The sequence below is a fragment of the Nyctereutes procyonoides genome, unplaced genomic scaffold, assembly GCF_905146905.1.
Source record: "Nyctereutes procyonoides isolate TBG_1078 unplaced genomic scaffold, NYPRO_anot_genome, whole genome shotgun sequence".
In the NCBI taxonomy this organism is placed as follows: domain Eukaryota; kingdom Metazoa; phylum Chordata; class Mammalia; order Carnivora; family Canidae; genus Nyctereutes; species Nyctereutes procyonoides.
In genome coordinates this window covers 26,508,131-26,535,998 of record NW_026575125.1, presented here as the reverse complement: position 1 = coordinate 26,535,998, position 27,868 = coordinate 26,508,131, and the positions used below count along the sequence as shown (strand labels likewise).

Genomic DNA, 27,868 nt, shown 5'->3' with positions numbered 1-27,868 from the left:
TCCACAGCCACAGGCTACATCATGGCAAGGCAGCCCAAGAGGCCAGGTCATGATCATGGCTGTCCCCCCCCCAAAAAATAATCTGCTTTTCTCATATACCACACATTCTTTTTCACATAGGTGAGAAGCCATATCTTTGTTATCTCAGGATGTGAGACATTCTTGAGGGTCAGAGCCAAGCTTATTGTCTCAGCCTTCACAGATGGCAGTGCCCCAAGAGAGGGCTCCTAGAATAGAACCTCTCTTGCTCCAGGAACAGTAACAGTGCCGGAGTCCTATTTAAGATACGTCCAGTACCCATGAGGTGCGCTTTAAGGAAAGAATGGTTGGCCCTGAGTGGTGGCGTCGAAGCTCATAAGAAGCACCTTATAGCTTCCATTTCCAGTTACTTTCTAGGGGGCTGGCCATCCTTCACCTTCCTTCTGGTGTTGGGTGTCCTCCAAGTGCTCTCTCTTTGCACTAGGAGGTCTTTCTCATCCCAAATATATCTTTTCCCATCCAGAGCCAATTCTATCTGGCTGGCTGGATATTCCTTGCCCAGCTCCTCACTCTGCTTTTGATCTCTTTTATTTCACCCAGTCCCATGTTCTTTGGTCCACCAGAAACATTGTGGCCTTTGTGTAGTAACATCTGTACTATAGGGAGGAAATAAATGTGAGATGCAAAACTGTCAAGTCACCCAGGCTAGCATCATCTGAATTCTAGTCACTCCTAAAGAGTTGTTGGTGTGCACATGCACAGAAATTTCTAGAATTGTCTGCATCAAATTTGTGGCTTTTCAATCACAGGGATGTGGGCCCACCAGTCCAGGCTCATATTCCTCAGGGGTCTGTGTTCCAATTGTCCCTCCACCCATTTGTGGCTTTCCTCACATACTATCAGGTCAAATAGCTATTTTTTTAATATGTAAAATTGTGACACATGAGATATATAGCATATAGACCTTCTACCATATACCCAATGCCATTCTTAAAGCTTCAGCAGCACAATGGCTACACAGTGTTCTTTCGGATTATTATAAATCAGTATTCTCCAGATTTGACTGGGTAAATATTCCCATAAGAAGCTTTTCAGCACGGGTCCTTAATAACAGATGTGTCCTGCGAAACAAGGATCAAAGGACTACTTTTAGCTACTTTACAAGTGCTCTGCAGACTCATGGTCACAATCAGAACTCACTTATCTTCATCCAGTGTGTTCTATAGATTTGCCCTCTTCACTTCTTGACTCTTTAAAGAGACAGTTGACTCATAGCTAAAGGAGCATATTTTAAGCCTCTTTCTGGGCACCAACATTATGTTAGATTTTCCTGTTTTTAACACCCACGGCACGGCTTTGTTCCCTTCAGCAACAATCTGACCTTTCTTCCTCATCATTAATTTTAGTCCAAACCTTCCACCCACACACTAAGTATGTCTCTTGGGTTCAGCAACTGGGCTAGTGCATATTTAGCTGGTGGCAAGATGAGGCGTGGCAGGGCTTCCCCTTCAATTTCTTCCCAATGGTAACAGGTCAGATTGGGTTAGTACAGAAAAATGGGGTTATCCTGTTTCTAGGCAACAAAACACTTGTGACAGCCAGGCCCAACTCAATGAGGGGTGGGGAAGGAGTAATCCATTCCATCAATCCCTGGAATTCTTAACACTCGACATTCCCACTAATAGCCCCAATATCCTGTTTCAGAATATTACCAGCCTTTGAAATTCTTAATTGTAGCCCCAGTCCAGGGACTGCTAGGTATGGCATCGAAAAAGAAAATGTGGTGAAGTAGGGAACACCTGTAAGTTCCCCCACTTGAATTATCTTTTTAATTGTAAGTGGTCTCACAGGTGTAGCCCATTTATCAAAGTGAGAGTTGCCCAGGTTCCTTTGGTTAGAACTCCACCTGCAGGCCAGAGAGAGTGAAACTCCTCTAAAGGAGCTTCTGAACTCCTCTGAACTTTGCTAATAATGCATCCCAGGAATTGAATTTTTAGCTGACCTGCTATTGGCTTTCAGTTCCCTTTCTGATCCATTCTGTTAGCGTCTCAGGTTCAGATTCTGCCCTTTCTAGATTCCAATGGAAAGTTCTATCATCGATAACCAATGTCAAAGCCTGTGCTACTTGAAATCAAGGGTAGCTTGGAAACCAGCGTCAACGGTTCATTTTCATCCCTTCTAACAGAATCGTCTCTTTTTCTTTTTCAGTAACACTGCAGCCACATGTGTAGCTAAGGATAAGTTGGGGGTCTTCTAAACACTCTCACTCCTGACACTAATTGCACTGGGAGTAGCAGTCAGGGCTCAGTTGCTAAAGAAGACTAATGGAACCCAAATGACAGTGTTTAGACATTTGCAGTTCATTATAGGAAAAGGCTACAATATGCCATCAGCATTAAAGGCAGGATCAAAACCACAGGATGCCTCACAGCATAGGGTCCAGAGAGGCTGGGTGTAGGCCCAAGTGCCTGCTCTCTGGCAAGGCGGTACCAGGGTGCACTTTCTCTCTTGGATCAAGAACCACCGATGTCAGCACAAACACCTTTGGAAGCTAGGAAGTGCATAGCGGAGGGCATGTTGTTCATGTAGCCAGTCCCATACTCAGCGACCTTCACGGGTCTCCCCCAAACCAGGTAAAAATGGTCAGTGGTGCTTCTACCAATAAACGGTAATGATAAGCTGTAACCCATGGCTACACATCAACCCAGTAAGGCACTTCTTTTCATTGATTTGATCAAGGCTCTGCATTGTGTAGCCATTTTAGCAAACAACATCTTATGCCAACTCCAGAGCCTCTGAAATTAACCCTCACAGCACAGATAACCACATCAGAGTGCACTGACTTTCTTGCTGGGCAGAGATGTGCTTGGAAAGTGTAAGCTGGCTGGAGGATGACATGATGTCAGCAACAGCCTCCTCTTCCTGAAAGTGCCTGCTGCCCGGGCAAGAGCCAGCACATGCATAGTGCTTAGGCCCCCAGTACCCACCTCTGTATCTGTCTGCACAAAGTAGGTCACGGGATTATTTGTTAACACAGAGTCTCTGGGTTGACCCATGGAATGAGCTTGGGGTTATATAGGCACCGTAGGACTTACGCTGACTGACTTTCTGGTGCTTCTCTTTTGTCCCACTATTCTTACTGGTAGGAAATGTGAGATGGTTTTCTTTTTCTGTAAAGTCTACAAGGACACCTTCTGCAACCTCCGTTTCTGCTCTTCGGTATGGACCTCCACGTGTCCTGCTAGAATTCTCACAGCAGTGCTCCTTCTCTCTGGTCTCTGCTTTCTCTACTGCAGAACCATTCTAAACGTGCTTTCCAGGAGCCTTCAGAGCCCAAGAGTCAGTAAAAGACCAAAAAAAAATTGGGCTTCAGCTCCTCAGTTGTGACATATGCAGAAGAGTAGAGGTAGCATTTGAATCTAGAATGTTGAAAGGGTGATTAGTCACAACCAGAGCCTCATAAGCCGTGAATGTGCTTAGTCTCCCCTGCCTTCATTTTCTGCTTTTCCTGCACAGCAAAGAGGGTCCTGGAGAGGGAGTCCTTTTGTCCTGTCCCCACCCTCAACCCCACAGCCCTTACGCAGAGGGACGCCACCAAGTGGTCCCTATTCTTTGATGAGGTCAAAAAACTATAGTATCCTCTACTGCACAAACAATTTTGGAAAGATAGGTGTATTAGCATATTTTTGGGGTTTTGTATGGCTTTAAAATATATTCCCTAGTAAGAAGATACATATATTCACATCCATCCCCCAATGGAAATTCCTAGTTTGAGGTAAAAAAAAAAAATTTCACGCAATTGTGTGTTGGTTGCTTTTTGAGGCTTCTAAAAACAGCTAATCATTATGTTTAATGTTTCATCAAAAAAAATCTCTCTGTATTCCTTAAGATGGCCGTTTTGAACACATAAGTGTCTGTCTGTGTGGCAATTAAATTGTCCCTATCGATTTTCCCACCTCTTTTCAAGTGCGTAGTATGGCTCTGGAGACCTGAATTGAAGTCTTTGAAAAAATTGTTCCATGAGAGGGGAATTCTGTTTGATATGTTTGTTTGGGGAAATGCATTCTCCTGTCCCCTGCGAGGGACCGTTCTCATGGTTAACCGCATCTGGTTCTAGCAGAGCTCCCTCCTTGCACAGTATTTCTCTCTTAACTATGTCATCCCTGCTCGTTATTCCAGAGCAATCGCCTTGCTCTTCTCTGGAGCTATTTCTACTCCATATATTCTATTCTGTGTGTTAGCCATTCACCTGTATAGAGGTAGGGGTGGACTCCGTAAAGAGAAATCCAGGCCATTTTGCTACTGCTTCGTTTGCTTCCAGCACACGAGTAAATGAGACTCTTAGCACAAAACTGAGCCTAAAAATTCTCACTTGTTAGCTCTTGTATCCTTGGATGTAAGGCAAAATATTTATAATGATTGAGGCAGAGTAATAAGAAAATAATAGAAAAACTCCCAACTACCCATAGCTTCCTTCAGTTTACAAAGAATCATGCTGCGAATATTGGTATTTGGAAGAAAGCTGTTCCTCTCTCGTGCTAATGGAAATGACGAGCTGCTTTTCTGAACGTTTTCACTACCTGCACCCGAGCATTGGCCCTGTGAGGCAGCGCAGCACGCAGAAGAGGAGGAGGTGAATGTTGGAGCCCTTGGTGTCCTTCCCTGCAGCTCCTGCTCCCCAGGCCTTCCTGCTCCAGGCCTCCTGCCTGCTTATGTTATTATTATCTTTTAATTCTTCATTCTTTTGCCTACCTGCCTCCCTCTGAAATCAAGTTATGTTCTTTTCTGCCACTTTAAATAAAATCTCGCGGCTTCCATGTAAAGAGGTCATTTCTCTATCTTGAGAGGATTTTAACCCAAAAGGAGTAGGGCCTTTGCTTTGATAGGGTGAGTGCTAGTCCAGGGCATTTAGGGAAACTGCATGGAAGCCACAGAGCTTTATTACTGCCTGGGATGAAAGACAAAAACCCCTCCTGCTTCCACCACCAGGTCTCCTCCTGGCTTCCAGAGAAACTTCAAAGGTGACTGTTTTTCTTTTTTAAAAGAGAAAAACGTGCACGACATAGGTATGAACCTACAGAGGTATTAACCACTGTTTTTCCCTTCACATTTAATTCGAACTGACTACAGATAACTAGTAAACTACATTGAAGCTTTAAATTTGCATCTGTTTGCATTGGGCACTTGGTTTAGGAACTGGAATGGCCCAGGTTTATCTGCGGTTACATCAGAATTGTCCTGCCTCCTCCCGCTAGATGCAGGAGAGATTTACTTAATTACCATTGATTCTTTGTCTCAAAGGACGGAGAATTCAGAGCAGAGCTTAAGTGTATAAGGTGTTAGAAAAGCACTGTTGTTGCATTTCCAATTTGGCTAATAAATTGGCCTTAGAGAAGAGCATCTTCCCCTGACATTTGGGAGTAAAGCTTTCGAGTTGCTTTCGAGTTGGACAACATTGAGGTTTTGCTTTTGCTAAATTTTTTGTCTTGCAGCATATGAGCAAATAACACTTCAGGGCAGGGGAATCCACTGTCCCCCTCACCCCGCCAATCTTAGAAAATTCTTAGAGGACTTGAAAAATACGTTGTAAAATACAGTTTGAAAGTAAAGAAATAAATGAGCCTCAGGTCTAACCACTGAGTAGATTATGCAGTTAACTTTAGTTTCTCTTCTTTTTTACGATTTTATTTATTTTTTCATGAGAGAGAGAGGGGGGGGCAGAGAGAGGCAGAGACACAGGCAGAGGGAGAAGCAGGCTCCAGGCAGGGATCCTGACGTGGGACTCGATCCAGGGACTCCAGGATTGTGCCCTGGGCCAAAGGCAGGCGCCAAACCGCTGAGCCACCCAGGGATCCCCCTAGTTTCTCTTCTGAAAATTTTAATCAAGTTGATGATTTTTTTCACCTAATATTAAAGTAGCAGAGAGATTGTGACGTGACTGGTATTTCAAGGTGAAAAACACTTGATTACAAATGCATAGCTGGAAAGAGAGTTTACACAAGCCTAACCATACAGATTAAGCCAACTGACCTTCTCTGATACTAATCTGAAAAACTCTTTCAAAATTTCTAGTAAAACAGAGTTTTTCTTACTCAGAATGTGAAAATGACTCTTTTCCCTTAGAACATTCTAGATCCCCTTAACTCTCAAATACCCCTGTACTTCAGGAATGGAAGCTTTCCCTGCCCACATTCTTCACCCAGTGCCAGCAGGATTTCACAGTAACCTCAGATCCTCAATACTCCAGACCTCAAACTTAGAGCTGGAGGGTGAAGACAAACCACTGTAAAGGAGGGTAGGATTTAGCTCTATAGTCTTCTGCTCTACCAGCTGAGCTATCTAAGGGCATATGGATAAAGAAGGTGTGTGTGTATATACACACACACACACACACACACACACACACACACATAATGGAATAGTACGTAGACATCAGAAAGAATGAATACCTACCATTTGCAACGATGTGGATGGAACTACGGGGTATTATGCTAAGTGAAATAAGTCAGAGAAAGACAAATACTCATATGTGGAATTTAAGAAACAAAACAGATGTACATCGGGGAAGGGAAGGAAAAATAAAATAAGATGAAAGCAGAGAAGGAGGCAAACCAGGAGAGACTCTTAACTATAGGGAACAAACTGAGGGTTGTTGGAGGGGAGGTGTGTGGGGGCATGGGGTAACTGGGTGATGGGCATTAAGGAGAGCACTGGGTGTTATGTGCAACAGATAAATCACTAAATTCTACCCCTGAAACCAGTGATACCCTACATGTAAACTGATTTGAATTTAAATTTAAAAAAAATTTTTTTTAAAGAGGGTAAGTTTTGGGTTTGGTGTTCACTAAAGAGTATGAGACAACCCAACCAGGATTTTCAAAAGAAAGGGAAAAAGCATGAAAAGAGGATTTTCCCCCTGGAATCACCTGTGACTTTATGTGGCTTTTGCAGTGGATCTCTTGAGCCTATCGGCTGCATGCGATGCCTTGGACCAGCACAACCTCAAGCAAAATGACCAGCCCATGGATATCCTGCAGGTCATTAACTGTCTGACCACTATTTATGATCGCCTAGAGCAAGAGCACAACAATCTGGTCAACGTCCCACTCTGCGTGGATATGTGTCTCAATTGGCTGCTGAATGTTTATGACACGTACGTATGGCAAGCTCTTTATGGACTCGGCCACAGGACACTTAGTTAACAGAATGGTGCCGGTGTAATTAGCATCACAACAGGGGCCCCAGTCTAGAAATATCATCCTCAGGATGAAAGGTTCATGAAGCCCTGTGACCTAATACTGGCCCTGTGATAAATCATTCTTGCGTTCACTGAAGCTGAAAAATATTTGGATGATCTAGGAGGTGAGAGCTAGAATGTAGATGGCTCTCTGAAAACAAACAAAACCCTGAGAGACTCATTTTTCATACTCATTTTTCAAATAGTAGAATGAGTCAGTGTGTAGCCTTTTCTTGTGTAATTTGAATTCCTCCATCCACTTCGGGGGTGGCTCCCACGCACTGGCAGAAATGGATGTGCTCTTGGAGATGCTGGCACACCTGTCACCAGATCTGAGTAGTATGCCCTGATCCTCAGGAGCTCTTTGCAGAAGATCGTGAATTAATAAGCCAAACAAAATGAGAACAAGACCTTAATGGGACAAACTTGGCTTCTCACACTGAGGAAGTTTTCTAACGTTTCCCAGAGTTTCTGGTCAGCACCTCCCTTCTTCACTCTCCTGGAGAGCACTTTGTTTATTTCTTTTGAGTTGCACACAGGAGGTATCCCCAGTTCTTGTTTTTGTCTTGAGCTTTACGTGAAGACAACTGAGGAAGGTTAGCAGACAGAATTGGTTTTAATTTTGACTGAATTCTTCTTAGACCTCAAAATGATTACATGCCTCATTTCACATGCCAACAAGAACATATCCCCGTTTGGAAATCTGGGAAGGTCTTCTGAAAGGAGTTGCATTTCAACTATTTTGCCTTTTGCCTTTGTCGTAGATTCTTGCCACCTCCGTCATTAAGATGTATACTTTTTTCATGGTTATTCTGATAAGGTAGTGCCTTTTGAAATCCAAGGCTACCTGGCTATTTAATTCTGATAATTATTTACCAAGCCCTTGAGCATAATGGATTTTTATTACACTTGGCTTTTGCCCTGATAAGGGTTTGTACTCAGGTGTTCCTTCACATGTGTTTTGGCACTGTGCTCTTTGCAGATGACGTATGAATGGATTCTGAGTGTATAGAACTTCCCTTCTACCTGCCTCACCATTATTTGGGGACAATTTTAACTCCTTGAAGACCTGAGCTATCTTAGGAAGTTTATTTGTTAAACTTGGATTTGCCTTTTTTAAAGAGCAAAGAATCTTCCAACGATCATAATTTTTGTTAATGCATTAGGACTCTCTTTATAAATTGTACCAGTTAAAAGTTGAGCATTTTGTTCACCCAAAATGACTGCAGTTAGAGCCTGTCCTTTGCAGTTTTGAAGTGCTAGATGGGAGAATTATTTTATGATCTCTCTCTCTCTCTCTTTTTAAGCACCATGCAAGGTTCACTTTTCTTTCTGCAACAAAGTAAAAGCTGCAAATTATTGAAAATTATTTTCTACAAAACAGAACATTTTTTCATTCTCGTGTTTCATTTCTTCCCATGGATAAAATGAACCATTTATAAGTTTGTCATGTGGAATACTGTATTTCATCTTTATATGAAAAGTGAAACTGTAAACATACTTAAAACATTAATATAGCAAGAGGTTGTTTTTAAATTTCTCTCCAAGATCACATATTTGAATGTTCTTTCATAGAGGATATCACATTTTTCTTACGGAGACAAATGTCCGTATTTTCTCTTATGTGTCATGTGGCCTGAAGTGAGTGATTTTCTTCTCAACCCAGGCATTCTGATGAAAACCTAAGAGTGTGAAAGAGGGCAGAGCAAGTCACTTGCTGGGTTTTTTTTTGGGGGGGGGAGGGGCTTCAGTAAGCACAGTAGGCAATTCGTTTAGTAACCAAAGTAACTTGGGGTACAGTAGTAATCCTTCCATTTACCAACTTAAACCCGGGTGGCTCTCCATTGAACAGAAGGATATTTTTTATTTGTTTTATGTAGAGCTGCCGTTACAACTCAGGTAAGGACTTTTAAGAATCAAAAACTTGGTAAAGTTTCCTTAGTCAAAGTGGTCACATTTCCATTGCATTCCAGGCCATCAGCCAAATTGATAAGGTAGATAAAGAGGATAGTACCTAATGAGCAGACAAGTTCTTAACAGATCTTTAAAGGACCAATAAAGGGCTTGTTTCATGAGACAGTGGTCAGTAGAGTTCCTGTATCCCAGGGTTGGTTGGTTTGTTTGTTTCTTAAGAAGTGTTTACAATCTAGTAAAATGTTGGTAATTGTTTTCTGGTTTGATTATTCATAATAGGGGACGAACGGGGAGGATCCGGGTCCTGTCTTTTAAAACTGGCATCATTTCTCTGTGTAAAGCCCATTTGGAAGACAAGTACAGATGTAAGTCATGTGTATTACCTCTGTATTCTTTTATTAATGCTGGTTAATTACCCCTGTTGTAGATGAGGAGTGACTAGTGTTGTTATTTGATGGCAGGTTCCTCTTGTAAGATGGAGAACTGCTTTTAGAGTGCCCTAAAACTTGGTTTGTACCGTTCCCTGTCAAACATTAAATTGCAGGTATTTAAATAGAGAATGAGGATTAACTTCTCCAGTCCAAGTATTATTTTACATTACATTGACTGTGTCTGAATAAAACACATGTTCCGAGAGGATAAAGTCTGATTTCCTAACCCCTTTGTGTAAGTCAGAAAAATAAATGTGAAGGTTTAATCCGTGCACTTGCTTAGTCTTTGGATTCTTATTTAAAGAGTACTATCTGGCATTCGTGTTCAAGAAACATTGTTTATTTTATAATCATCTTACTGCGAGTTGTACAGACATATCCAGTTCTGTGACGTGACTCACATTTTATTACTTGAGAGACAGATAGCTTGCCATTTCTTACAGGGTAAATATCACCTTATAGAATTTCCTTTTGGGTTAGCTCTTGGGTTCTTCAGCTTAAAATGTGTGAATCCAAATGAAAAGCAAATGCTAGAGGAGAAATGGTTGCAATGACGAAGCACACATTCGTTGCTATCGTGAGGGACTGTCCGTGTTTTTCCACTTTAGTTGCCCGGAAGAAGTCTTTATGGCAGGAATATTAAGCAAACCTCGCCTATCATGTCATTTCTCTCTTTCCCGAAGGCCTAGCCATGCAGGGATGAGCTGTGCTGAGCTTAAGGAAGGGCAGGAGATAAAAGAGATTGAATTTCTCCAAAGCCACTCTGTGTCCTACTGCTCATTGCCCCCCAGGAGTAAGCCACGAAATACACAGGCCCTTTTAGCTCTCACTTTTATGTCGTTTCCACTTGAGCTTTTTTTTTTTTATCCTCGGAGCCAAAGAAAAAGCACTGAACAGCTTTAGTTAACCATTTAAAAAGGTATTGGGAGCAAAGTAGAATCTTTCTGTGGGTTTTCCTTCTTTAAATAGTGAAATTACTTACAGGTTAGTTTATCATCTGACCTTATCAATGGTATAAATCCCAGCATATTGTACTACCAGAGGGAACTTTGAGCCTGTATTTCAAATAACAAAGAGGGGACATGTTTTGAGGTTGGTGAAATAAAAATAAAAACTTCAAACTGAGATAGGTGAAGGTAATTCATAATCTTGAAAAAAATCTGTGCATGTATATGGGAGAGATGACAAAAAGGCTGTGCATGCTGTCTCCCTTTTGTAATTGACATCTTAGATACCTGGTTGTAGTATTCAATTACTTAGAGTTTAATATGTGCCAATGAAAATTCCTTGAATTTACTTCTGTTGGCAACTATCCTTTGAATAATAACATATGATTGAAACGATTTTATTTCTGAGAACAAGACATACATTGCAAGTGTTGGGTGTGTTCATTCATTCTGTGACACTTCTGGTACACAGCTGACCAAATACAGTCCCTGCCCTCACGGGGGATATCATTCTGCAGCCACAAAGACAGATGTGTATTAAATCAGTGAGAGTATAAAGTGATGGGAGCTAATTTACAAATATACAGGATCCTGTGGGAACACGCGCAAGAAACTCAATGATCTTATGATTTCATAAAGAAGTTGCAACTTGAGTACATTTTTGAATCTCTGATGTCCGAAGGGGCTGGTACTTTGGACCAGTTAGGTGGTTCTTACTGCTAAAATATTTATTTTATGACCATGGTTACATCCTATATATAAAATATTTCCCAAAGGATTGTGTTTTGGCTTAGGAAAATTCAGGTGTCAAGACTGTGTGTAAACTTGCATTTCTTGCAGGGCTGTAGTTTATTTAAAAGCTGTCACACTTTATGTATACACACAGTGATGATTAACTTGATCCATAAAAATAGTAAATGTGCAGATTAGCATGAATTAGAAGGAACCCCTCTCTGTGGGAATATTGGCTACTCTCAATAAGTAGTGCTGGAATTGAGGTGGTTGGTAGGTTCTGCTAACATCGACTTGGTGCTGCTGTTTGTTGAAATTCTCTTCTTCCTTTTGTAGACCTCTTCAAGCAAGTGGCAAGTTCTACAGGATTTTGTGACCAGCGCAGGCTGGGCCTCCTCCTGCATGACTCTATCCAGATCCCAAGACAGTTGGGTGAAGTCGCATCGTTCGGGGGCAGTAACATTGAGCCGAGTGTCAGGAGCTGCTTCCAGTTTGTGAGTCATTCACCTTCTTAAGAAACATGTTTCCTTTTTTGTATTTCAGAAATTAATGAAAATAAAAACAGACAACTTGAGTTTCTCACATTAGCTCCAGTGATAGGTGGGTAGGTAGGGGATTGATACTTGAAACCTCTGGAGGCAGTGGCATCTGGACTCTGGGTTTTGGGAGAGAGGACAGTACAGAGAAGGAAAAGAAATCTCTATCTGCATCAGGGACCTAGTGGTGGCTATTACGAAGGTGCTGGGAGAGAAAGGGAGTCTGCAATGGTTCAGCAAGGGAAAAAATCAATCTCCAGCCCAGAAATTCTTTGTAAATAAGAAACTAACTTTTATAGGTGAGTCTTTTAGTCTCTTAGCTTTTTGTCTCCTTATTCTTTTTTTAAGATTTTATTTATTTATTTTTATTTATTTATTTGAGAGAGCACAAGCAAGGTGAAGGGCAGAGGGAGAGGGAGAAGCAGACTCCCTGCTAAGCAGGGAGCCCGATGTGGGACTTTATTCCAGGACCCTGGGATCATGATCTGAGCTGAAGGCAGATGCTTAACCTACTGAACCACCCAGGCACCCCATCTTTATTCTTTTTTAACTCAATTCTATCATCATACCCTGCTTTTCAGTGGCTGTTGGTAAAGACTTGAGATGACTATCGTTTTTTTAAGTCATCCTGCTGTAGATTTGACATTCCTCTATTATCCCAAGGCCTGAAAGGTGACTTCCCATATAACAGGGTCAGAGGTTCATGCTCTGCTGGTGTCCATCCCTAGGCCAATGCACAACTTGCCCATTCTCTTATTTGGCCCCGTGGCCTCTTCCTCACCACAGTTGGTGCCCCCGCCCCCCAGAAACACTCTCTTCCTCCCAAATGTCCAAGCACTTCATTGAGAGACATGGCGGCTCTGTCTGTTGTTGGCTGAGGTAAACAATGCTGCCGTGACCATCTTTAGGCATTTAGCTATTTTTCTCCATTGAGGTTTCCACTTAGGATAAATTCTCAGGAATGGGATTACCAGACTAAAAGATAGAAAGGGTTTTGTGGCTTTTGATACTATTACTGGATAGCTTCTTGTCAAAAGTTGTTCCTCTGTGTGGTACCACCGGCCGTGAAGGAGTGAGCTCACTGAACTACCACATCATTCACGGTGCTCTTAGGTTTGGTTGATTTTGTTAATGCTAAAAGCTGTTTTTGTTTTATAGGATTTCTCAATCCATTGTGATCCCATGAACAATAGAACTAGGTGTAGAGATAACCAGATAATTGGGTTAGGACCTTTGGTCTCTGATCACTGACTAGGGTAAAACCACAGAAGGCCTCCTCTTCAGAACATTGTGAATATTGAGATGTTTAAAGCCATTTGAGCATTCATTTAAAAGTTAACCAGGCACACTGACTAAATGCCCACGTAATAAGCCCCCTTATTTAGCGTTGGACAGCCTGTTTGGATTGTTGTGCCAAAGTTATGGCACAGTAGCTATAAATATAAAGTGGATATGGAGAAATAAATGCATTTTTTCCGCCTCATACTCAAACATCCCAAAATGTAAATAGACTATCAGTACCTCTAGATATTTTTTGTACTCTATTCCAGAATGTAGACACAAGTAACTTTCACAAAATGAATATTAATGCCACAGATAATCCAGATTCATTTTTTAAAAATCCAGTTATAAAACAACTTGTAATGGCATATTTTTCTTAAACATGGTTTTCTCTTTAATAAAATTTCTGTGACTTTCATTTTTTTTAAATATTTTATTTATTTATTCATGAGAGACACAGACTGAGAGAGACAGGCAGAGACACAGGCAGAGGGAGAAGCAGGCTCCATGCAGGGAGCCCAATTTGGGACTCGATCCCAGGACTCCAGGATCACACCCTGGACTGAAGGCAGGCACTAAACCGCTGAGCCACCCAGGGATCCCCCTCTGTGACTTTTAAAATTCTACTTGTGAAACACACACATACGGTGATATAAATGTATATATACTCAGTTGTATGTGTACTGTGGCTTCAGTTGAGAGTAAGGGTCAGAATGTAAGTCTGCCTTCAAGCATCAAGGGCCACTGGAGCCTTCATCCCATCACCTCATTGTATTGCCTGTGGCTGCAGGCTCTGGCTTTTTTTTTTAAGCTTTTTAAATTTATTTATTCATGAGAGAGAGAGAGAGACGCAGAGACACAGGCAGAGGGAGAAGCAGGCTCCATGCAGGGAGCCCGATGTGGGACTCCTGGGTCTCCAGGATCACACCCCGGGCCGAAGGCAGGTGCCAAACTGCTGGGCCACCGGGGCTACCTCTTTTTTTTTTTTAAGATTTATTTATTTATTTGTTTGTTTGTTTATTTATTTATTTATTTATTTATTTATTAGGGGAGGGGAGGGCAGAGGGAAAGAATCTCCCGCAGACTCCCTGCTGAGCCCAGAGCCCAATAGGGGGCTCTATCTCACAACCCTGAGGTCATGACCTGAGAGGAAACCAAGAGTTGAACACTCAGTGGACTGAGCTACCTGGGTGCACCTTGCTTTTTTTTTTAATTGAAATATACTTGACATATTAAGCAGTGTAAATTTAAGGTGTACAGGGGATCCCTGGGTGGTGCAGCGGTTTGGCACCTGCCTTTGGCCCAGGGCGCGATCCTGGAGACCCGGGATCGAATCCCACGTCGGGCTCCCGGTGCATGGAGCCTGCTTCTCCCTCTGCCTGTGTCTCTGCCTCTCGCTCTCTCTGTGTGTGTGACTATCATAAATAAATTTTAAAAAATTAAAAAAAATTTAAGGTGTACAACACATTGACTGGATACATTAATATATTGTAATGTGATTGCCATTGCAGTGATAGTTAGCACTTCTATCACGTCATGTAATTATCACTTCTGTGGTAGGAATAAGTAAGATCTAGTCTCTGACTCTGTAGAGTGGGAGTCAGGACAAGGGGTCACTGCCTTCCCAAATGCTATGCCCTTATCAGGAGCCATGTCCCTATCCTCCCATATACCTCATCCTTTTGCTGGATGAACCCGTTCTTCTCTAAACCATGTGTCTTGGTAATAGCAATGCTGTCTTCTCGATGTCAAACCTTCAGTCTGTCCTCACATACTTAGTGAATATGCCCTGGCTAGCCAGTCTTCAAGCTCTTGGAAATGTCCTTTGTGAGCCTGGGTGGGTGGGTGGTGGGGAGGAATCCGTCAAGATACGAACAGTGGTAACAGGTGGATTTTATTTTCTTCTCTCTGATATTTTCTGAATTTTCTTCTTTGGACATTCAGAATTAGAAAAAAAATGAGTAAAGTGCCTACTTTTTCTTTTAAGAAACCTCTTTTGTCTGATCTCATTCCTTGCCACTCTTACTGTTCTCTACACTCTGACCTTGTCATTGCTCTTACTACCCTGATACTGGTTTTAAAGAAATGTATTCACTGGATGACAACATGTGTAGAAATCCGTTTCTTTCCATGGCCCCCTGAATAAATCCTAGTTTGTCTAGTTCTCAGACCTTACCTAATCTGCTCCCCTAACCACGCAGAGTTTGCTTTCACTACCGTGAAACAGCTTCTCCCTACCCTTTGTACCTACTACACTTACCAGTAACACTTTTACCATTGCTACTGATAATCATACCTGACCTTGGTTCACAGGAATTCTGACCTTGAATCTTACCGATACCTTGAGAATGAAATCAGCAAGCTTTGGGGGTTGTGTTTTTATTGTTATTTAAATGGATGAATAATTTACCTCTACCCCATAGCTGGTGGAAGAGTGTAATTCCTCGTCCGGTGTCCCTAGACCTCCACTACTCCCTCAGTCCCAAATATGTGCCTTTTGATTGGGCTCTCCACCCTTGCAAGGTGTAATAACAGGCCTTTATTCTGGGTTCCTGCTGGAATACAAGATGCCACGACAGAATGAGAACATAAGAGACTGGGAGGTAAGGGGAGTGCTCATTTTAAGAAGTCGAGTATTGGCAATTGGATGTTTCTGGTAGGATATTGGGCACATTCTGTGTGTACAGAGCCAGGCGAGGTTTATATTACTTCGATTTGTGAAGCCTCTCAACTTGCTAGCAATCAGGTTGAACTGGTCCATTCTGTTTACTTCGCAATCAACATCCTGAACCTGGCATGCTTTTCCTCAGCCAGGTGCCCTGGCAGTCACCTTGCATTTCCCTGGGCAGCGTGAATGAAAATGTGCTGTTTGCTGCAGTGAAAGATAACACCAGCAAAAATGCCCTTTGCCCTTTTTTGAAGTATAAAGACCTTGGGACTGGGGCCAGCCTGGTTCCTTGAGCAAGGTTGTGCTCAAAGACCTCTGTCTCTAAATCTAAAGAAACAACAAGAAATTCCTCATTTTCTCCTACAAATGCATTCCTTGTATGGCAGGAGGAGAAGTGGTACAGTTAGAAAGGTGCAGCTTCTGAACCAGACAAGAGCCTAGGAGTGGCCAGGAGAGAGGGGTGTTTTCATGTGCTCACTGGATGATCTTTTAAAGCTTTCCTTAGCTCAGGTCCAGATCTCTCCATTCTGGAGATGGATGGTGGTGATGGACACACAACAATATGAATGTACTTTAGTACCACTGAACTGTCCACTTAAAAATGGGTAAGATAGTGAATTTTATGGTATGTGCATTTGACTACAGTAAAGAAAGCTGGGGGGAAAAAAAACCCTTCAAAATAGTTCTAAATCAGTCATGGAAATTACCATCACATGCAAGTACAGTGTTTTGCCTATTTAAAAATCAGTATAGGTCTTCCAAGGAATGACCCAGTAAGCCAGGATGTGAAGTCATATCTGTGGATATCAAAAAGGAAAACTCTCCATTAATGTATGGATTTGATGGTGGTGTCTTCATTGATAGGAAATGAGGCACCAGGGTGATTTTTCCATTTTAGAAGCTTACTGTAATCAAAGCATTTAGTGGGAAACTGACTCTTTTGGGTAGTAGAAGTGAAGTTTTGAAACTAGTTTGTTTCAATTAATGCATCATCAGGTTGTTCTTCTTTTCATAATCTATGGAAACAGGGACGCCTGGGTGGCTCAGCAGTTAAGCATCTGCCTTCGGCCCAGGGCATGATCCTGGAGTCCCGGGATCGAGTCCTGCATCGGGCTCTCTGAATGGAGCCTGTTTCTCCCTCTGCCTGTATCTCTGCCTGTCTGTCTGTCTCTCTCTCTCTCTCTCTCTTTCTCTCTGTCGTGAATAAATAAATAAAATCTTTAAAAAAATAATCTATGGAAACAACTCGATTGTCAGATTAGATTGATCTTTATGACCTGAAAAAGGTCAGGTATTCCCCGGCAGTAGTCACACAGACTTGGAGATTTATCACATCTCCTTTTTCTGATGAGAAAATTGAAGCCCGACAGGCATAACTTACTACGTTCTACATACTGCAATTATATCATGTCAGATCTAGACAGAAGGCCTAAGTTCCCTATGTTCCAAGCCAATATTTTCTTCTGCTAAACCATCTGAGTGGAAATGGATGGCTTTAACCAGTTCAAATACTACACTGAACAAAGAGCTACGAAACATGATCCCATATATGAATTTTTGGTTTATAATAGGATGACGCGGATAAATAAACACCCTTACCACTATCGCAACACACATGTATGCACATGGACACACACACATGCCCCATGATCTTTATTTAAGATATTCTATTCCTGATTGCGGGTGGCTAGTCTTCCTGCAAATGAAACCAACAAATAATGCCTTTTAAGTGGGAAAACTTTATACCTTTAAGCAACTCCACAAGAGTCACATATCTGTAATTGGTATTTGGCAGTGCCCTGAGAAGTACCCCCTTCTCCCACAATAGTTTGTAGTGTTTTCTTCTGTAAACATTTTAAGGACTTTATTGTTGAGATGAATTCGACTGTACCAACTTTATATTCAGCATGCTTCACCTACAAGAGCTTGGGCACCAAAATCTGTTTATTTTACATCTGTTTCCTGCCTCCTGTTGTATTCATGCATTCAAAATGAATAAGTTACTTTTTCATCTGCCCTGTGAAATTTTTATATTCATGTGACAAAAATGAATATCATCAATGTACAGTTGCTGTAATAGAGAATGATACAGAAATGAGAATAAATTACAGCCTCAACCATTGAGAGCAAGTCTATATCTCATGTAAATAATCATCCCAGAATATCTAGAGTAGTGAGTAGCAGAGTGGTTAAGTGCACAGGCCCTGAAGCCAACTGCCTGGGTTCAAATCCTAGCTCTACCATTTCCCACCTGGGGCAAGTTTTTTTTAACCTTTCTGGGCCTTGTGCTCTAGGGGTGATTGGGAGGGCTCACTAAACCAGTAGAGGCAGAGCACTCAGAGTTGTGGCAGGGGTACTTCAGAACTGTTAGCTTCTAGTGATCTAAAGTGCATTGTAACAAGAGCATATCCTACCAAGATTAACAATTCCTTTTATCTATAACCGAGCATCTGTGGATTTGATTTTAGAGACTCTTGACATACTGTTTTCTCTCTGAGTGTTAAAATACCATGCCAGGACACTTTTGAATCCGTTTGACAGCATCCTCATGCCAATTGATCACATTTTATATTATCCATCCTTAAAATAACTCCTAAAAACTCTGCTTTGCTTAGGTTGCCTTTGGCTTGTTGTTCAGTAATCAAAATATAGGCCTTTCAGTTTCGTAGACATTCTTTTCACACCTCTTTGGGTGGTAAATGTTGAAGTCATGATGAATACTGAGTAATAACTATAATATTAGTAAGTTAATACAATGTGTTACTTAGAAATAGAGTTAGTATCACCGTGCTCCTATTAGGCCCGCTTATGGACAGAATTCCTGCAGATTTTCAGGAAGGACTTTTTGTCAGAGTATTGTCAATTTTGTCTTGAATTGACTCTTGCTTCTCAGTTGCTGGGTTTTTTAAATTATAAGCTATGGTGGGTTTAGCTTCAGAGATATCCATTTACTTTGCTGTGGTTTGCGTGGTTAACTTCTTCATGTGGGGTGATGGTTATTTTCTTCAGTATTTTGAAGGTAGGTTTGTGTTGTAGTTGAAACCTGTTTCATTCATACACTAGAACTGCTAAGGAAGATAACTGATGTCTTTTTCTTTGCTCCACGTTTTTTAAAGAATTTTATTCATTTATTTGAGAGAGAGAGAACACCAGCGGGGGTGGGGGCAGAGGGAGAGGGAGAAGCAGATTCCCCGCTTACTGCAGAGCCTGACATGGGGCTCAGCGTGGGGCTCAATCCCAGGACCCCGAGATCATGACAAGAGCGGAAGTCAGACACTCAACCCACTGAGCCACCCAGGCATCCCTCTTTGCTCAAACTTCTAAAGTAATCACTGTTACAACCAAATTTCCTGCCTTCCTGCCTTCCTCTCTCCCTCCTCCTGTCTTTCCCTTCCCCTTCCCAAGAGATGAGTCACAGGTGCTAACAAAAAAAAATTTTTTTTAAGATTTTAATTTATTTATTCACGAGAATACACAGAGAGGAGAGAGAGAGGCAGAGACACAGGCAGAGGGAGAAGCAGGCTCCATGCAGGGAGCCCGACGTGGGACTCGATCCCGGGTCTCCAGGATCAGGCCCTGGGCTGAAGGCGGCGCTAAACCGCTGAGCCACCCGGGCTGCCCACAAAAAATGGTTTTTTTGAGAGCCATCCTTTCAGTTGGAAGAATATTCTAGACTCCCTTTAATCAGTTCACCATTAATTCTAATTCACATTGAAACTTCCCCCAAAAACTCATAGAAAGAAGGAAACATGAGTTCATTATTGCCATTTTATTTTTTCCTTGTTTGTCACTGGCTGACAAATTGAATTTTTAATGGAAGGTTCTTTCTGCAAAGATTATTTTAAATGAAGGATAGTGTAAACCTTCCTCCTGAGATATCCATAACCAGATACCCTTATCTGTTTAACCAGGGCCCTTAGTGTATTTTGATTCTCTAACAGCTAGAGGTTTTCTGTTTTGGGTGGGGTGGAGGGGTTTTTTTTTTGGCATTTTGATAAAATGATTTATTATTTAGTTTTTTAGAGAGGGTGAAAAGCAGACTGAGATGAGCACGGAGCCCACAGCAATGCGTTTGTCCCACGACCCTGAGATCACCACCCAAACCGAAATCAAGAGTCGGATGTTTAACCAACTAAGCCACTTGGGCCCCGGATAAAATAGTTTTAAGATTTTTTTTCTTTTTTTAAAGCCACATTTAAAAAAAATATAATTTTAACATGCAATTAAGTTTATTCTGGTCGTCAGTTCTTTGAGTTCAGACAAGTGCATCGTGTCACCATCACTACAATCAAGACACATAACATTTCCATCACCCCTAAAATTCCCTCTTCCATTGCTGTCATCCTGCCTGTTCCCAGTCTCTGGAAGCCATTACTGTGTTTTTTGTTTCTTTGGCTTTGCCTTTTCCTAAACTGGATTTCAGATGGATTGCAGAAGGCAGTAGTGGAAGAGTTAATATTATATCTTGAACTTTCTCAAAACCTGTCCTGCAACATACTTGAGAAAGTATATTCTGTGATATCTACAGACAGATGTATGTGTGAAACTTTTCTGTTAAATAAGAACTCTCTAGCATAAATTAATGTGGAGCATACTTGCGGATTTGCATAGATTTAAAAATTGTGCTTACGTTCCCTGGAGCCATGGTGTTAATTGGTTTATTAGTCAGGTGGAGTGGAGAGCCTGAGGTCAGGACGGTTGTCCTTGAACATGTAAATGAAGAGTGGATAATCACCGTGTGTTATTGTTTGGGCTGATTTTATCTTTAATGGGTAATTCGGAGTCCTGATTAATATTTAGAGCAGTGACTGCTGGCCTCCAACCTGCTCATTATCTTCAGAACTTTAAATAAAATACTTGATTTCTACCCAAGACAGCAGTTATGGGAGGCCTCTTACCTCTTATCTCACAAACACAACTCTTGACCTCTCCATCTTTATTTCAAATATGAAAAATGTCTGTAAATACGGGGTTCTTAAACTTTTTATGCTGAAAATTCAGTTACCTTGGAAAAGCACATATAGGCAGGGTATGAGAGGATGTTTTAGGAACAGTGTAGCTGATTTGCTCCCTACAGGAACTCTTGTAGGGAGCAAATCAGTTTGGTGTTAGGTTTGTATTTTTTGAGAAAAGTAATCCTGAAGAGCTTTTCACATCTTACACCAATGACATTAGTGCCATCTCCCCCCCCACACACACACACACTTTTAATAATAATTATTAAAGTCACTCTTTGGAACCTGGGTGGCTCAGGGTGTAAGGCATCTGCCTTCTGCTCCGAGTCATGATCCTGGAGTCCTGGGACTGAGCCCCCACTCCCTGCTCCCTGCTCAGCGGGGAGCCTGCTCCTCCCTCTCCCTCTGCCACTCCCCCTCCTTGTGCGCACTCACTCTCTCTTCTCTCTATATATCTCTGTCAAATTAATAAAATCTTTATAAAAAAATAAAGTCATTCTTACCCTCCCAACTACCTTGCCCTCCCCCATGAAGGGATGATTTGGAAGAAACCATGGTTTCCAACCAGCATTTTATTTTGGAAAAATTTCAAGCATAAAAAAGAATAGAAAGGCTAGTGTAATGAGCACCCATAGATCTCATATCTCATTCCCTTTACTATTTAAAAGTCAAAGGACATCACAACATAAAACATAAACCCCTAAACACTTCACCACACGTTTTTGTTTTAAAGGACTTTCTCCTCCATAACTGCAAAGCTGTCATCACACAAATTTCATATCCATGAAGTAATATCACCTAGCATACAGTCCACATCAAAATTTCTCCATTGCCCTAGAATGTTCCTTATGGGTGGCTATTTTCTTCTAGGATCTACTCAGGGTTTTTGTCTTGGATTTGCTTGTCATGTCTCTGTACTTTCACTTAATCTGAACAGTCCCTAGCATTTTTTTTAATTTTTTTTTATTTATGATAGAGAGAGAGAGAGAGAGAGAGAGAGAGAGAGGCAGAGACACAGGCAGAGGGAGAAGCAGGCATCATACAGAGAGCCTGATGTGGGACTCGATCCAGGTTCTCCAGGATCACACCCTGGGCTGCAGACTGCGCTAAGCCGCTGTGCCACCGGGGCTGCCCCAGTCCCTAGCATTTTTTTTTCCTCATTCATGACCATGACATTTTTGAAGAGCTCAGACCACTTCCCTTGAAAATCGCTATATTCGGGATTTTTCTAGTTCTTTCCTCCTGATTAGATTTAGATTAAAATGTTTTGGAAAGGCGACGACAGAGGTGATGTTCTCTCCTCATTGTATCACATATGGAGGGACAAAATAACACTTAGTTTTTACTGATAATACTAAGTATGTTAAGGCAGTGTCTGCCAGATATTTCCATTGTAAAAGTATCCTTTTCCCGGGGCGCCTGGGTGGCTCATTGGTTGAGCGTCTGCCTTTGGCTCAGGTCGTGATCCCGGAGTCCTGGGATCGAGTCCTGCATCAGGCTCCCCACAGGGAGCCTGCTTCTCCCTCTGCCTATGTCTCTGCCTCCCTGTCTGTATCTCTCATAAATAAATAAATAGTATCTTTCAAAACATAAAAGTATCCTTTCCCTTTGTAATTAGGAAGTCGTTTGTGATATTTTGAGACTCTGTGAATATCCTATTCCTTAAGAACCTTTTACCCTAAAATTTTAGCCTCCTCTGATGGTCCTTTTCTGATTCAGTGATTATATTGGTGGCTGCCTAAGAGTGATTTTTCCAATTCTATCTTTCTTTCCATATGTAGTAGCTGGGTTTCTTCTGTAGAGTTCCCACTTCTCCCCTCTTTTTTTAAAAAGTATTACCGCAGGGATCCCTGGGTGGCGCAGCGGTTTGGCGCCTGCCTTTGGCCCAGGGCACAATCCTGGAGACCCGGGATCGAATCCCACGTCAGGCTCCCAGTGCGTGGAGCCTGCTTCTCCCTCTGCCAATGTCTCTGCCTCTCTCTCTCTCTCTCTCTCTCTCTCTCTCTCTCTCTGTGACTATCATAAATAAATTAAAAAAATTTTTTTTAAAAAAGTATTACCGCAGACATCCAAAGTGATGTTGAATGTACAAGAAATGAAATTTCTCCCAACTGAGCTGCCTTTGGATATGCTTGTTGCCATGGCATTACCTCAAATGCCAGTATACAGTCCTTTTCCTCCTCCGTAGCAATGTAAACATTCATCTAATAAATACATTTCCATGTCAGCCAGCTCTTTTATAGGAGTGGCAAGTTAACCAAGGCATATAATATAAGCTATGTGCTCAAGAAGATTGTGATGCTCATAGGCTTTTCTATTTCTTCTTTCCCTTTTTTGCTACTTCAGTATAGGTAGACCTGAACCTGTCAGTCCTTATAGCTCATATATGTTGTAGCATGTAATGGGAGGAGGAAGGACACAGATTACCAAAAAGAAGGGGGAAAAAGAGGTGATCAAAAAGTTAGGAGTATGGATTTATCATAGGGGCTTTTGAGGATTCACCTGTACCTTCATACAGTCAGTAGATGAGTATAGAATTTTGTTGAAGATACAGTAGCTGAACATTGTCCCAGGTAGGCCTTGCTTAGAATCAGAGCCTCTAGAACTCTCAAACGAATTAAAAATTCAAAAGATTTCAGAGATCAGCCTGTCTGTTCCCATAGGAAATCACTTCTGTCTTTATATTTTAAGACTACTTTACATGTACATACTGAAGTTTTAAAATAATAGATAATCTTGAGCTATTTCCTTTACCTTTGAGCCTTTTTTCATCTGTAGCATAGTTAAATGTATCATATCAGGAGCTAGGTATCCCCAAGTTTTTTTTTTCATTCTCATATCTTCTTTATTAATGAATTGTTCATTTTTAAACTTCTCTTTTTAAAGTGTGCAACTTGATCATTTTTGACCTGTGTTCATGTGATGAATCCATCACAGCAATCAAAAGGAGCATGTCTATCACCCTAAAAAGTGTTTTTGGGCCCGTTGGTAATCCCTCCAGGTCCTCCTAGGGCCCCCCCGCACCCATCCCCATCTCTAGATGACAACTTACCTGCTTTGCATCACTATAGATTATTTTGCATAGTCCATAACTCTATGCAAATGGAATTTTATAGGATGTACTCATTTTTGCCTGGCTTTTACTCAGTATAATTGAGATTTATTCATATTCTGTGTATCCCTACTTCATTTTTTTAAAGTACTAAATAGTATTATATTGTATGGGTATTCCACAATTTGTTTTTTTTCCCCTATTTATTTTTAAATTTTTAATTCCAGTATTAATACTTCTTTCTACTCATTTCAAAGCGTGGTCATTATTAGCAAAGATTGCCTGGTCTTCCAGGTAATGACACTTGTAACAGCAATAGAAGATCCAGAAGAGAGTCCTGTACATACAGTGTGGCCCTCCATGTGAGACCAGCTATTCTCTGAATAGAAGTAGAAGAGACTAAGTGCAAAATGTGAACCAGCCTTGTGTCAAGGCTCTCATAAGCAATCCCTTGTGTCCCTGACTATAATCTCCTCAGCAGCTCAAATGTAAAGGACAAGAATCTTGTGTCTAAGAGGATCAAAATGCCGCCTTCTTTCTGTTTTATTTGTTACATGCAGGTTTTGTATAGTTTTAGAGAAGACTTTTTTATCACTCATTTGGCTTTCATAAAAATTGGGATTGTTTGGAAGAAGAGTCATTAATATTCTTTACACCTTGTTCTTGTTCCTCCTTTTATGTTCGTTGCTAGTGCAGGCTTCTCTCTTATGTAAAATATTCCACTGATGTCCTCGGTAGATTTAGAGGTTGTTAGAGAAATTGTAATAACAGCTCAGGGAACAGACCGGAACTGCCTGTCCTATATTGTCTAACCCTGGCTGGCCATTTCCCTTACAGTTTTAAAGTCTTTGTGTACACACTAATTCACAAAATGGTTTTGAGCAACTTAAATTTAGCCAATCTTTCCAAACACAAGCTTTCCACAGTCAGGACCAGAAAAGTTGGGCTGTGAGTTATTAATGCCTTTATCTATTAACAGCGGTAACAATATTGAAATAGTTATTTGGATTTATGAAGGGGGCATTTTCTTAATGGAACAGCAAAAATGAAGTTGGGCATGAAGGAGAGATGAAACTTTAAAAAAAATCCTTGGTTTGTCTTGGTATTTTCCATATATTTACCATTTTCCATCAATGAGACTGTTTGGAAATTCTATTCATGCATATGAACATCTTCAACATTTATGTATTTAGTTATTTTTCTTCTCAATGGGCAGGAATTCTATGAAATAAAATGACAACATACATACATCCACATACACACTTTCATATCCTAGCTGACTGGGATAATTATTTGCCACAATTAAATTCAGTTTTGCTACCGTTCATCCTGGAATATGTTGCATAGGGTTGTCTATTTGAGAAACAGCTTGATTTCAAATCTGAGTCTGTGATTTTAGCAGGTTCCCTTGTGACTTCTAGGTTGGGGTTTTCCTTTGTCCCTTTTCTTTCCTCTACTCATGATACATTAATCCATGTGGCTTTTATTTCCCAGTTCCTAGCAAAACAGGCCTATCATGGCTCCTGTATTTCTGTGTTGTAAGAGGATAGCTATCTGCTTATTGGGTGCCCTGTAGGGCTCCCAGGGACATCTGGTGCATAGCTAACACTGTGTCCCTGTGTTGGTTTCTGAATTTTGACAAATGAACCATGGTAATGTGAGATGTAAACATTAGGCCAGGGTTCCTCAATCTTGGCACTACTGACACTTGGGTCCAGGTGATTCATGGTCGGAGGGGGCTGTCCTGCACACTATCAGATATTTAGCAGGACCCTGGCCTCTGTCTACTAGACATAGTAACATCCCTCCCTCAGTTGTGACAACCAGAAATGTCCCCAGACATTGTCAGATGTCCTGGAATGCAGAAATTCCCCTACCTGAGAACCATTGACGTAGAGCATGGCAATCTACCTGGGAGCCTCCCATTGTGAAGTTTGTATATTCCCATATTTGAAGCCAGACCATTCTAAACATATCCTTCAGATTTAGAATGAGACTATTAGCCTTTTGGTGTATGATATAATAACAGACAAACCAACAGAGAGACATTGACTCTAGGAAGTTTTTAAAAGTAAACTGGAAACAGTTTGAGAATGCATGTATTTTGTCTTCTCCTTAGACAACCCTTCTAGGTTTAATTTTGTTGCTCTTTCAGGATGACTCGGCAGTTTTTAAAAAATTCTAACCTCATTCAGATACTCTAATCCTTCCTTTTATTTATTGTGATCACACTGCAGCTTCATTACTGTCCCATCCTTCAATTCCGTAAACTTTGGGGGTGGGGGGTAGAAACCTAGTTCCTGCCTTTAGGTTTAGGCAAGTTTTTTTTTTAAGGTGGTTAGTTCACTTTGTATCATCTGAGAACTACTGGGTACAGTCTCTTGCATAACATTTACTTTATACGGTTTTTTCCCAGTTGATTGAGCATTGACATGAATTTTCCAAAAATCTTCAAAGTCAAGATGCTTAATTGCCTTCTCTTAAAAACACACTGTATGTATGTGGTGACGGAAGCTAGGGTATGGGACTCGCTCAGAAATCTTCCCATCGCATTTCTTCTGTAGCCACGAACTGACAATACTGCAATCCTGACAGAAAAATGAGTGTTCTGGTTGACGCCTTGGCAGCCATCTGGGGCCTGGCCCTTGGGTGCCTCGGGGGGGTTGTGGGAAGCATAACGTGAAAGAAACCCAAAAGCTGGGTTTCTGAATGCTGGGCAAATCCCCCAACTCCAAATTTGGCATGTGATGCCTTTTGAAAGTATTATTTTGGTGATGCTGTCTTCTGGCTGCAAAGTCCAGATACCGGCATTCTTGTAACTCTTTGCCTACTTTGTTAAGATGGCACCTGCATAAAGCCCCACCCTGCAGTTGGCCATAATGGAGCAGCAGTCCTGATGACTGACTCTTTTCCTAGCCTCCACACTGTGGAGAGTCACTGATACAGGAGGCCCAGCAGAGGATTGGAATCCCAAGATCCTTCCAAACTGTGTCTCACAATCAAAGGAGCTGGAGATCTTTGCTCTTTGTGTGTGCCTGCCACATAAAGGGCAAAAAAGAGGATTGGCCAAAACCCAGAAACCCAAACAAGACAAAACCTGGGGCCAAACGGTCTACTCCAAGAGCTTTTACTCAGATGGCTTGCAAGTAGCATTCAGGGGAGAGGGCAAGATCATCCTTGATACAGAGGGAAACAGTCTGAGGCCTCTATGTTGGGCAGCAAATGGTGGCACCAAAAAGGATGATGTCGATTCATTGCCATTGTACCTATCTTTTTTCCTCAACAACTTCCTCCTGTGCCAGTCTGTCCTTATGTATTTTTGCTAGAGTGGCCAAAATGTCATTTTAGCTGGATTTTAGTTTTAGTTCAGTTAGGTCATTATGGAAGCTGGCTTGGTTTTTAATTCTTGCCTTCTTTATTGCCAGACAAAAGGAGGGAATATACCACTAGGATACAGAATGGTTTGTAGTAAAAATGAAAGATCGACACAGAAGGAGCATGTGAATCGCCATACCTTGTCTTCAGTGCTGTCAGGTGGCATCGGTGAGCAGTGTTAAAAGAGCCAAAATGATGGATTTTACATCCTAGGAGCCAGGAAGAACCTTGAGAATTTCCAACCTTTAAAAACAAGAGAATCTATAGTATTTTGAAAGAGGAGAACATTCTCTGGCCTCCCTTGGTAATTCACCCTAATGCTTTAACAACTTTCTGCATCAGGAAATTCTGTATGAGTTACAGCCTAAATTCTTCATGCTGCTTAAGCCTGTTCCTTCTTGTTCTGTCCTCAGTGGAGGGATCGAACAGCTGGTCACAGGCCCCTATGCAAGAGCCATTCACATAATTGAAAACTGTTATTAAATTGCCCCTTCAGCCACTCTTTCTTGCTCGTTCTCTTTTTTTGTTCATGGCTAAATAATCCCAATTCCCTTAAACTGTTCTCATAGGTCTTTCAAACCCTTTAATTATCCCTGTGCCTTTCTGCCAAGCCTTCTCTAAATTCTGGGTCAGCTGTAGTCCCCAGAACAAGACCGCGTTTTCTAAGGCGGGTTTGAACAGGACTGAGGGTCATGAGGCCATTTCCTCACGCGGTACCCACCATGCCTTCCATTATACATCATAGTCACGGTTTTTCTTTT

At 41.5% G+C, this 27,868-nt stretch overlaps 1 protein-coding gene across 12 annotated transcripts in view; it reads left to right on the top strand.

Annotated features, from left to right (window-relative positions):
- DMD (dystrophin) overlaps positions 1-27,868 on the top strand; it is a 2,039,779-nt gene that overhangs the window by 1,936,332 nt on the left and 75,579 nt on the right. For all 12 annotated transcript variants that reach the window (XM_055339022.1, XM_055339018.1, XM_055339021.1 and 9 more), the window contains 3 exons: positions 6,931-7,132; positions 9,410-9,495; positions 11,577-11,734. In XM_055339022.1, the coding sequence (XP_055194997.1) occupies positions 6,931-7,132; positions 9,410-9,495; positions 11,577-11,734 (446 nt within the window). The remainder of the gene's footprint in view (positions 1-6,930; positions 7,133-9,409; positions 9,496-11,576; positions 11,735-27,868) is intronic.